This window comes from Penicillium expansum, assembly GCF_000769745.1.
Source record: "Penicillium expansum strain MD-8 chromosome Unknown contig17, whole genome shotgun sequence".
NCBI lineage: Eukaryota > Fungi > Ascomycota > Eurotiomycetes > Eurotiales > Aspergillaceae > Penicillium > Penicillium expansum.
The window spans coordinates 97200-108629 of NW_015971330.1; the positions used below are offsets into that span (position 1 = coordinate 97200).

Below are 11430 nucleotides of genomic sequence, written 5' to 3' on the forward strand. Positions count from 1 at the left end.
TCATATTACATCGTCTGTTTTAAATATGGCAGGCATTTTTGAGGCGCCGCGGAATGCGGATACGCTCTGTGAGTTTTTATCTGATCGATTATCGTTTCTGTTGGAATAAACTGACCAGTCTCGCACAGTCTTGGGTGGGCAGAAAATCACCGGTGCTGATGTCCGTGAGCAGAATGGTATGTTGAATTATTGATGATTTTGCCGTTGTTAGGGATTGGTAGCTGATTCCTTGCAGTTCTGGCAACACAGGCGATCGCCAATGTCATCAAATCCTCTTTCGGTCCGTCCGGTTTGGATAAGATGATGGTGGACGACATAGGGGTATGGAAACGATAAACTCCGCAGAGCTTGGTTGCAGCTTCTAACATCTAGCAGGATGTGACTGTGACGAACGATGGCGCTACTATTCTATCTCTCCTTGATATTGAGCACCCTGCGGGCAAGATCCTCGTTGATCTGGCCCAACAACAGGATAAGGAGGTACGGGCCTCTACAACACACAAATCCCAGTCACACACGCTGATAATACGAATTTCAATAGGTCGGAGATGGTACCACCTCAGTTGTTCTGATCGCCGCTGAGCTTCTCCGGAGAGGCAACGAGTTGATGAAGAACCGTATACACCCTACCACGATCATCAACGGATACCGACTTGCCCTGCGCGAAGCCGTCAAGTATATGAATGAAAATGTTACGACTAAGGTGGATAATATCGGAAAGGAGAGCTTGGTCAACATTGCGAAGACTTCCATGTCCAGCAAGATCATCGGTTCCGATTCCGATTTCTTTGCGAACATGTGTGTGGACGCAATGCTGCAGGTGAAGTCTGTGAACCAGAGAGGCGAGGTCAAATACCCAGTCAAGGCCGTGAACCTGCTTAAGGCTCACGGAAAGAGTGGCACCGAGTCCGTACTCGTGGACGGTTACGCGTTGAACTGCACTGTTGCTTCCCAGGCTATGACAACCCACGTGGCAGATGCCAAGATCGCCATTCTCGACATGAACCTGCAGAAGGAGCGGATGAAGCTTGGTGTTCAGATTACAGTGGAAGACCCCGATCAATTGGAGAAGATCCGCCAGCGGGAGTCCGGCATTGTTATGGAGCGTGTTGATATGATCCTGAAGTCTGGTGCCAACGTCGTCCTCACGACTAAGGGTATCGACGATATGGTTCTCAAGCTCTTCGTTGAGAAGGGAGCCATGGCTGTCCGTCGTTGCAAGAAGGAGGACCTGCGCCGCATTGCTAGGGCCACCGGTGCCACCATGGTCAGCACCCTCTCTGACCTCAACGGAGATGAGAAGTTCGAGGCATCAAACCTTGGACACGCAGAGTCGGTTTCGCAAGAGCGTATCTCGGACGACGAATGTATCCTGATCAAGGGCACCAAGATCCACACTGCGGCTTCCATTATCCTCCGTGGTGCCAACGAGTACAGCTTAGACGAGATGGAACGCTCTGTTCACGACTCTCTTTGTGCCATCAAGCGCACTTTGGAGAGTGGAAGTATTGTTCCCGGCGGTGGAGCTGTGGAAACCGCACTTCACATCTACCTTGAGGAATTCGCAGTCACAGTTGTAAGTAGTATTGTTCGATCTTCCTTTCTTCTATGTTGGTGTCTAACATTTGCTTTACAGGGTTCTCGTGAGCAATTGGCCATTGGCGAATTCGCACAGTCTCTTCTTGTCATCCCCAAGACTCTGGCAGTCAACGCAGCTAAGGATTCATCTGAGCTCGTTGCTCAGCTCCGTGTCCGCCACGCCCTGTCACAGCGTGTACAGGACGGGGATGCTAACGAGGAGGAGAAGGCGATTGCTAAGAAGAAGACTTACCGCAACTACGGTTTGGATCTGACGAAGGGACGGGTTCACGACACTCTGAAGGCCGGTGTCCTGGAGCCTAGCATGAGCAAGATCAAGCAGCTCAAGAGTGCCGTGGAGGCTTGCATATCCATCATGCGCATTGACACGATCATCAAGCTGGACCCCGAGCAGCCGCAGGATGATGGCCACGGCCACTAAGCCTGATCTCATTTTGACTACCCCAATCCCAAAAAAAGGCAGTAATATGATGTGACATAGATGATCAGCAGTAGTAAATTCTCATTTCTGCTGCAACTGCATATGAACCAATTTCTCGCAAAGTAGATACATGAAACCCGTAGCCCTAAACAACCATTCTACTAGATCTATATCCCTCACTGCCGCTTGGCAGCCATCAGTTTCCGGTATTCCTCAACGATATTCCTCCGCTCACTAGCCAATTCCTCACGGCGTCTCAAACTTCCGACAGCAGCAGGCACATTGGCAACATCAACCTTAGCCCCACCACGCACTTTAAAGATCTCCCGGGGTTTAACCAACTGAGGCGGCGCCTTCGCAACCTCAAATGGATTCTTCTTCCGCTCCTCGTCACGCTTCTTCAGCTTGGCCCAAGGGTCAGGATCATCGTCACCGCTATCATCGGCATTCGTCCCCTTCTTCTTGTTTCTCTTCGCAGCAGCCTTCTTCTTTCCTCCAGCAGCCTCAATCTCCCACTCCTTCCACTGCCGCAACTCAACCTCCATATCATCCTCCCGCTCTTCCCGCTCCTCCTGCTCTCTCGCCCGGATCTTAGCGTCCTCCTCACGCCACCCCTTCTGTAGCCGCAGCAGGTGCTTCTCATGCTTCGTCCGCTTGTGTTGCTCCTTGTTCTTCGCGTCGCCCGTCTTGACCGACTTGGTCATCTGCGACAATGGCATTTCGCGGTCAACACGTGCTACAAACTCGGCTAGCCTCTCGCCAGCCATGATCTTGGGCATTTCGGGCTTCTCCTTGGCGGCGGGTTTGGGTTTTTGCGTTTCCGCTGCCTTCGCGGGCTTCTTCGATGACGAAGTTGCGTCTTCTGTGGCATTGCGCTTGCGCTTGTTCGGGCGCTCGCCCGTCTCTAGTCCCGATGGTGCCCGTCGACCTGTTTGCTGGTATTGCATTAGGTGCCGGAATGCTCTCGGGGTGTCGTCTTCGGTGACATTTTTGAGGCGGTGGGTGGGTGCTTTGTTGGCGCTCTGGTTTTGGTCTTTGCCTTGGGCCTTGAGCTTTTTGCCGTTCTTGCCTAGCTTGGGCTTGACTACATCACGGACTGGGAGTGCTTTTGCGATCTCTGAGGGTGGGAGATCGAAGTGGCTGACACGAGGGGAATCGTTAGTTTTGGGCTTTGAAAAGACCTGGTATGTTTCTAGTGCTCACGCTTTATCGGCCTCGCCGCGTCTCTTGTGTTTGTGAGGCATTTTGGGTGGTTTTGCAGTGGAAGATTTGAGGATTGGAGTTGTTGGCGGAACTTTTTTCATCGAGGTTGGCCTTATCTTATCGCTCTATATGGGCGACCACAACGTAACAACCCCGGACATTTCTACTTCTACTTCATATTCGCCTTTAATCTCTGTTTGTTAGCATACTCCAGGAAGACATGTTAGAGTAATTAGAATCGATGAATGATGGACATGTTTGCTTCAATCAAATAACACAAATAAGCCCGAAATAAAGGGTATGCTACGCTAATTAATATGCCCTCCCAAACGCCAGTAAAATGCCCACAGGCAAAAAAGAAAAGAAACATCCAAACACCTCGGAAATGCAAAACAATAAAAAGCACAGACGACGCCAGGGAATCATTCGTCTTCGTCGTCAATTGGGTCTTTCATATCAGCCCAGCCGCACATCCAGCGTTTACCCTCAGTTTCACCACCGTTTCGAAGCTCGCGAGCCTCGGATCCCTCACGCCAGCATCGAGCGGAGTAGTCATCACTCACAGTAACGAGTTCACCAGATGGGGTCCAGGACAGACCAGTGACCTCTTTCTGGTGACCTTCAATAAGAGGAGTGCCTGATTGGTGGATTGGGATGGTATCTTCGAGGCGCCCGGACAACCCTATTCCAGAGTTGGTGCGACGAAGTCCTGAGCGGGTAGTGAAAAGGGAAGTCCTGCTAGGCAGAGATTCGGCTGGTGTCTTCACGGTAGAGTTGAGGTACCGTTCATCGGTAGGGAAAAGAATGGGGCAGTGGTCGCTGCTCCCAGTAGCTAGCATCTCCGGATGATCGTGGCTTGCTTTGCGCACAGCCAACTTCACATAGAACGAGGAAATTTGGAGGCGAGGGTGGCGGAAACCATATAGAGGCCCAAGACCGTCCTTGTCGGAGCCTCCAGTCCTTCGTGGACGGTTGTTGTTGAGTGAAAGTTCAGGCGCATGCCCGAGAATTAAGTGTGATGTGGAATATGTGTAAACGGTATTGTCTCGGCAAAGTGTGTATAAGCGTGAGCCATCTCCTCCAAATGCCATGGAAGTCAGACCAAAGCGTCGATACTTCACATGGCTTTCTGGCTCTTGAGTTGTAGATAGAGGGATGACGGGTCGACCACGACGATTGTTATGTGCTGTTCGCAAGTCCCAAAGTCTGACACTTGCGCTAGCCTCAGAAGCCGTGACAAAAAGATTTTCGCGACCGGGCGAGAGAAAAGCGAGGGAAGTAACGGTGATATCGGTCCGGCCAATTGGTGGCGCGTCATTTTTATCCATGGTCGGTTTATGAGAGGTTGTGTATGCATGGGCCCCTTCAATGGTATTTAGAACATGTGGGTATAACATCTTTGGAGGTGTAGTGGTTGCAGTGTTTTCGGTTTCAGATTCCAGGGAGCATTGGACTTGCAACGCAGGCCGTTCGAATCCTTTGCAGCGGAGATCCCAAATATTAACATTTCCATCCCGACTGCACGTAGCAAGAACCTTGTTGTTTGATGCCGGTTGGAATTGGACCCGCTTAACGGAGGATGAGTGATTCGATAAGCAGTGGATGGGTCGTTGTGTTGTCATATCAATAATAAGAGAAGTTTGGTCGCCAGATGCCGTAGCTAGTAGCATGTCATCCGATGAGAACTCGAGGTCCATGATCGAATTCATGTGTGGACGGAAGCCAAGGTATGCGTCAGAGAAGCCAGAATCCTCATTCATTGATGAATCCAAGAGCCGAATTCCACCCTCTTCATCGCCCACTGCAACAAGAGAATTTGCTTCCCATTTGTTAGCATATACAAGGAGCAGTCAGGTGAAATATGACTTACTGTTGCATGAAGCATTACAGAATGGGAGGGCCACTGAACCCTCCGATGCGTAGCTCCCACACATGTGACGGTCTTGCGATTGCGAATAGAAGTTGGAAGTAAGATCTTGCCAGCCTAGAGAGAAGATTAGAGGTGTACAAGTAAGCCATGGGGGTGAATACCAACCAGCGCCAGAGTTAGATCGTAGGGTTACTTTATTTGCCCGAGCCCCCATCATAGTTCGCATAAACAAAGCACCAGATGTCTGCAATGCCTGGGAGCGTCGCACAGGGGCCACGGGGCGATTTCGCTTGGGTGGACTCGGTGGTGCTAAAGCATCGTGACAGATGTCGATGTTTGGAATTTTAATATCTTGTTCCACGTCCTGCGTCGGAGACCGGACACGAACTCTCTTCAGAGGCGAGGATTGCGGAGATACGACTGAGGAGAATGAGTTCTTTCTTTTCCGGCTCGGGGTGCGAATAAAGTCATCTGGTAAGCCATCGTGAGGACTTCTGGTACTGCCAGCCTTGGAAGTTCTCGAAAACGCTGGTCCCAGACGATTCACCGCGGGGGATGTCAGTGCCCGTAAGGCCTGGCGGCTGGTTGAGGGCGTGATAGATGTATCCCCAATCGGTAATAAAGAACGTGGGGTAAAGAATCGACGGAATGACCGGGGCGTTACAGTCGGTGGCTTTCTGGTTCTGCGAGTGTCGGAAGCAATAGACGGCGGGGATGAGGGAGGTTCTGGAGGAGGAAGGACAGGTTCTGATCGGGGTACCTCCGGGAGATTGGAGATGTCCATTGTGTGTTTAATAAAAAAAGGCAGAAAGAAAATAAAAAGGCTATGGATGCATCGGTGGAGGTCTGGGCGGGCTAAAGACTAAAGGGGACCGGAGATGAATCGGGGAAGTTGGATCTTTTTTTTCGTGTCGCGACGTGACGCGATCGTGTTCAAGGCATCTAAGGCATTTTACCCCCCCTCCACTCTTAATGTCAACATCTGGAACTCCTTCAATCCAAACTTGGAAGTTATTCCTTCTTTAACGGTTACCTAACGCCAAGTTGGCTTGGACTAATCCCTAGGCTCAATTGTTTTGATTTTTTTGTCTCAAAACGCGTGGAATCACTAGGCATCTAGATGATCTTGATGTCAACACTGTTCAATTCCAGATAACCACTACATTTGTTTTCTAAAATTAACCGTTTTATGGAACATTAGAACATCAGATATTAACCCTGGCTTAAAATTGGAATGTCCTGCTGCGCCATTAAGCAAGTAGGTCAACAATGATGGTGTAGACTTCCAAGCCCTGGAGTAAATAGTTGCTTATGTAATATAGTATGGAACAGATTAGTTAGAGAAGACATAGGTTGCTCCACGAACGTTCCTATATTTCTTATTTCTTTGGAAATTTACTAGTATTGCTAGTCTCGTATAGATTCGAGTCAGATTGGGACTGGAGGATTAATCTTCTAGGATAGTGATAGTCTTACAAGAAAAGATGAGAAATATAGAGGATCAAATCAACTTGATGGGTAACGAGAAGTAAACAGAGACATGTGAAGTAAACGATTGAAACATAGCTTGAGGCACAAATTTTCAGGGGATCCCCGTCAGCCCCGTTTATTCCTCCACCCACTTGTGCTCTTGGGCATTGCAATTCAAAGATATGTCGCATCAACTTTGGATTTTTCTCGTTGCAAGAATTGTTCAAAAGTCCCTAGCGGGATATTCCACGCCTTGACCTTGTCGAAATCCACAAATGATCCTAGATCACGGGCCATGAATTGTCCAGCAATGAAGGGATTGGTAGCCTTCTGTTCGCCGATTTCCTCATCTGACATATAGACAACGCTCATCTCCCTTCCAGTGGCATGGGATAAAGACTGGATTATGGCGTCGACTCCTAGGAATTCTGAAGTGATCTCGATTTCTTGGTGGTTGAACTTGACGGGATCGAAGACTGCTGCTGCAGCAAACTGGCCGATGTCGTTGGGATCAACCATGGGCAACAAAGTATCAGGAGCGAAAGCAGTGGTGAATACTCCGGTTTCCGTGAAGCCCTTGTACATCATGGCCTTGGGGGACAAGAAGTTGTTCATGAAGTTCCCCGGGCGTAGAATTGTCCAGCTTTCAAATCCCGCTTTGCCGATTTCGTTTTCAATGGCCGATTTGTTGAGTAGCATGGTGCTGATGATGCTGGTCGGATCCCATGATTTGAGGCGTTGGGGATCATTGGCAGACATTGCACTAGCATAGATAACTTGCTTGATTCCAGCTTCCCTCGCAATTTTGAGAAGTCGGCATGCTTGTTCGAAACTTGCGTTCAAATCTGTCAACGCTGGCATCAAGTTCAGGAAAAGGGTTGTGCAATTGGCCATGGGCTTTCTGACGGAATCATCGTTGTCAAAATCGCCTTCCGTGATGATTACGCCAAGTGATTTAAGATGTTGAGCAGCAGCCGAGTCGGGGCTGCGTGTAACGGCATGTATTTTGACATCAGCTTTGAGCAAATGGTCAATTAAAGCGCCGCCCTGGGTACCAGTGGCGCCGCAAACGAAGACGGTCGGAGAAGACATTTGAAGTTCAGAAATGAAGAATGAGGAGGCTTTGTGCTTGCAATTTCTATATTGAATCTGTGTGCAACATACGTCTTTATATATCCCACTGTGTCCACGTTGACACTTGACACTTCCAAGGTTCAATGTATACATCTGGTGGAACTCCACTCGGTCCGCATCTGTCCCGATCCCGGAGCGACTTCTGATTGGTAAACCAAAGCCTCAGTCCACTAGCGGGCGGAATTCCGCCTCAGACCCACTGACAAGCGTGGAACATTTCTCTTCCTCAACCTTTTCTTCGAGAAATAGAAGTCCCAAGGAGGTGAAGATGCTTCACACTGCAGGTCAGACCACAACAACCTCGCGGCGGAAGTCATGTGAAGCATGCAAATCAGCCAAACGGCGCTGCGACCTATCATTTCCTGTCTGCTCAAGATGTATCCACAAAAGCATACCATGCTTTTACCCAGGCAGGCTGCCTCAAACCTGTGCCGATTTCATTACTGCTATTCCGTCATCTGCAAATTATTATGAGATGATTGACACCGCGTCTACTCAATACAATCTTGACTCTGAGTTGATGACCCCGGTCAATATGGGCCCACTTCATCCTATTATGATCGACTCGCCCTTCCGTTACATCGATATAATTTCCCCACAAGATCGTGTGGATGTCTTCGAGGGCCTTTCCTCGTCGCAGAACTTCGATCCCGCCATGACAAGAACGAATCCTCCGAAGCAGCTCTCAGATGTATTAGCCAATCGACTACAATTCGCGGTGGATGTGCTCCGGAACATCCCCAAAATGGTAGTCACCGAGAACCAGACTCCATGGTGTCACGGTCAGCTTTATAAAAGTGGTATGCCGAAGGACATGCAAGGTTGGTTCACCGATATCAAATTTTCCTTTTACAACAAATTACCATACTAACCTTGTCATAGATGCATTCGCTTGTTGTTCTCTCTACATGGCCAAAAATGAAATAAATTCACCGGTTTTGATGTCAATCTTCGATGCTCGCATAAACGATCTTCTCTCTTCACCACCGCCAACCACGCCACTGGAACTGCTTGCTCGAATCCACGCGCTTGTTCTATACTTGATAATGCGTTTATTTGACGGTGGCATCCGCACACAACCATCCTCGGAATCCCTATTGGCTCTACTCGAGGCATCGGTACTATCTCTTTTCAACTGCATCCATATTCCACTCCCCTCACAGCCCTACGAGCTACTACCTATCTCCATGGAACCAATAATGAGCTTTTGGGAATCATGGGTATTCCAAGAATCAGCGCGGCGGACTGTGATGATGGTGTTCTACTTTGTGAAGATCCAACACTTCTTACAAGGAAAGCCACTCTCCACCTGTGATGGGAAGCTTGGACTCGAGCATGCATGGTATCAGTCTGCGCATTTATGGAATGCACAAAGTGCCTTCGATTTCGCAGTGGCTTGGACGGAAAACCAACACTTTATTGTGTATAATGCAGATTTTACAGGACTGCTTCAGGAAGCGAAGCCAGACGATGTGGACTTGTTTGGGAAGATGCTTCTTATGACTAAATTGGGGATTGACGAAACAAAAGCTTGGTTTTATTCAAGGGGCGGTGTGTTATAAGCAAATACAACGCCAACAATACCACAGTTATTTTTTTAGCGTTGCCCAGGTCTTTCTTGTTTCTTCACACTTTAGTTTACACTCTATCATGACACAGGCACAAGCTTGGCCCACCGGCTGATATCCGTTCGGCTGCCTCACGGACCGCCATTGCCGGCTACTAGCCCACCGGCTGCTAGTAGGGAAAAATAATTACATTTCCAAGTATGAAGCAGATCTCCAATTGATATTTTAATGTTATAGATTCTCGTGCAACAGGATCAAAAATTAACAAAAAAAAATAACATCATCAAGCAATATGGCACCTGTTAGGCTCCCGTCGCCAACCCTCGACAACCCACCAAGTCAAATTGACGATGTCACAAGTCAAACGGCAGAATCTCACCCGAATTTGGTGATATTCATGCCAGATCAGCTTCGTTATGACTCCGTTGGCTGTTTCGGAACCCCCCATGTTCGCACACCCAATATTGACGCCTTCGCTGCACGGGGGACCAAATTCACGAATTGCTATTTGCAAGCCACCGTGTGTTCACAAAGCCGATGTTCACTCTACACAGGACAATATCCACATGTATCAGGCCACCGAAGTTTGGAAAATCTCATCAAGCCCTGGGAACCCAACATGTTTCGCGCGCTGAAGGAAAGCGGATACCACGTTGCATGTTTGGCTCCTAGAGGCGATACCTTTGCACCCACGGTCACAGAGTTGAGTGTAACTGAGTACGGCTTCCTTGTCCCGCCGGAGTGGATGCCGAAGTTTGGAAAGGGACACGCAGAACCGGATGTGTCAGAAGATATCTGGGATCGTTTGTTCTACAAGGGTCTCCGCAGCCAGGACAAAACAGTGGACTATGATGAAGCTGCTGTGCGATCTGCTATAAAGTGGCTAGAAAAGCCTCCTCAGGGTCCATGGGTTCTTTACCTACCGTTGATCTTCCCTCATTGTCCATTCCAAGTCGAGGAACCGTACTTCTCCATGTATGACCGCAAAAAGATGCCAATTCCAACCAAACCAGAGCAGAAAACAGGCTATGAACCGAGATATTTTGAAGAGAATCGCAAGCGTTATGGCACAGAACGGGCAACCGATGAAATCTGGGCTGAGATTACAGCGACATACTATGGAATGATCTCTCGTCTTGATACGCAATTTGGGCAGGTCATGACTGCATTGGAAAGTACAGGTTTGGCATCAAACACGGTCACCGCATTCTACACCGACCACGGGGAGTACCTTGGAGATCATGGTATGATTGAGAAGTGGCCCAGCGGCGTGTCTGAAGTTCTTGCTCGCGAACCTCTCATAATAGGCGGTGCCGGCTTACCTGTCGGTAAAACCAATGATGACATTTGTGAAATGGTCGACCTACTCCCAACTGTTCTTGAGCTGTGCAAGGTCTCTGAGAGCTTTCCACACAATGGCGTTTCGCTCCTGCCGGCAATACTCGGGATTCGGAAGCACCCAAAGCTTTACGCATACACCGAAGGGGGCTTTCTTAAATTGGAAGAGCCGCTACTTGAGCAAGCGCCCTATCCATATGATATCAAGTCTATTCTGCAACATGAAGATACTGAGATCGTTGGAAAAGCAGTTTCCATGAGAAGTAAGGACTGGACGTATGTGTATCGGCTGTACGAACCAGCCGAATTGTACAACAGGAAGACCGATATCGCTGAGCTTCACAACGTCGCTGCAGATCCACAATTTGACCATATTATTCGAGAGATGCAGGCAGAGATGTTTAGATGGATGATGCAGACCTCGGACTTTCTCCCATTTCAAAAGGATCCTAGATTTCCTCCGGTGAACCTTGAGAGCCCGGGGGAACAATATAGGAAGAGGACTGAAACAATCTGAGTGGCATGGGAATTTCCAAAATCATTTATATCAATTGATATTGAAAGAGTGCAATGAGGTCAGTATCAACAGTTTCCAGGTCATTAGGCATTATTTATTCTTAGTATAAATCCAGGCTCATCCAATGTTATGCTTGATCCCCATATAATTGTTCAAGATCTTGAGAATCAAAATTCATAGATGGTCCCCCAAATTCATCAAATACAGTATCCAGTGAGCCAAACATGTGCTCTGATTCGAGTCCCGTATACCACAGAGATTCCTCTAAAGTTTTACCCCTCGATGGTTTCTCTACTGTTCTTTCATTGGC

At 48.6% G+C, this 11430-nt stretch overlaps 6 protein-coding genes across 6 annotated transcripts; 3 read left to right on the forward strand and 3 right to left on the reverse strand.

Moving 5' to 3' along the window:
- Positions 1-25: 25 nt before the first annotated feature.
- On the forward strand, positions 26-2020 carry PEX2_006410 (chaperonin-containing T-complex alpha subunit TCP1; the record flags this gene model as incomplete). The annotated part of the gene is made up of 6 exons (XM_016737918.1): positions 26-68; positions 129-176; positions 236-321; positions 376-480; positions 542-1576; positions 1637-2020. 6 exons carry the CDS (start codon positions 26-28, stop codon positions 2018-2020), a joined length of 1701 nt encoding a protein of 566 aa, XP_016597892.1.
- A 176-nt stretch (positions 2021-2196) lies between these two features.
- On the reverse strand, positions 2197-3264 carry PEX2_006420 (uncharacterized protein; the record flags this gene model as incomplete). Its single annotated transcript, XM_016737919.1, has 2 exons — positions 2197-3160; positions 3224-3264. The coding sequence occupies 2 exons, from the start codon at positions 3262-3264 to the stop codon at positions 2197-2199; spliced, it is 1005 nt and encodes a 334-aa protein (XP_016597893.1).
- A 381-nt stretch (positions 3265-3645) lies between these two features.
- PEX2_006430 (WD40 repeat domain-containing protein) lies at positions 3646-5877 on the reverse strand (the record flags this gene model as incomplete). The annotated part of the gene is made up of 3 exons (XM_016737920.1): positions 3646-5042; positions 5094-5207; positions 5259-5877. 3 exons carry the CDS (start codon positions 5875-5877, stop codon positions 3646-3648), a joined length of 2130 nt encoding a protein of 709 aa, XP_016597894.1.
- Positions 5878-6737: 860 nt separating this feature from the next.
- On the reverse strand, positions 6738-7655 carry PEX2_006440 (NmrA/HSCARG family protein; the record flags this gene model as incomplete). The annotated part of the gene is made up of 1 exon (XM_016737921.1): positions 6738-7655. One exon carries the CDS (start codon positions 7653-7655, stop codon positions 6738-6740), a length of 918 nt encoding a protein of 305 aa, XP_016597895.1.
- Positions 7656-8172: 517 nt separating this feature from the next.
- On the forward strand, positions 8173-9259 carry PEX2_006450 (uncharacterized protein; the record flags this gene model as incomplete). Its single annotated transcript, XM_016737922.1, has 2 exons — positions 8173-8518; positions 8580-9259. The coding sequence occupies 2 exons, from the start codon at positions 8173-8175 to the stop codon at positions 9257-9259; spliced, it is 1026 nt and encodes a 341-aa protein (XP_016597896.1).
- A 298-nt stretch (positions 9260-9557) lies between these two features.
- Positions 9558-11120, forward strand: PEX2_006460 (Alkaline phosphatase-like, alpha/beta/alpha; the record flags this gene model as incomplete). The annotated part of the gene is made up of 1 exon (XM_016737923.1): positions 9558-11120. The coding sequence occupies one exon, from the start codon at positions 9558-9560 to the stop codon at positions 11118-11120; it is 1563 nt and encodes a 520-aa protein (XP_016597897.1).
- Positions 11121-11430: the final 310 nt, after the last annotated feature.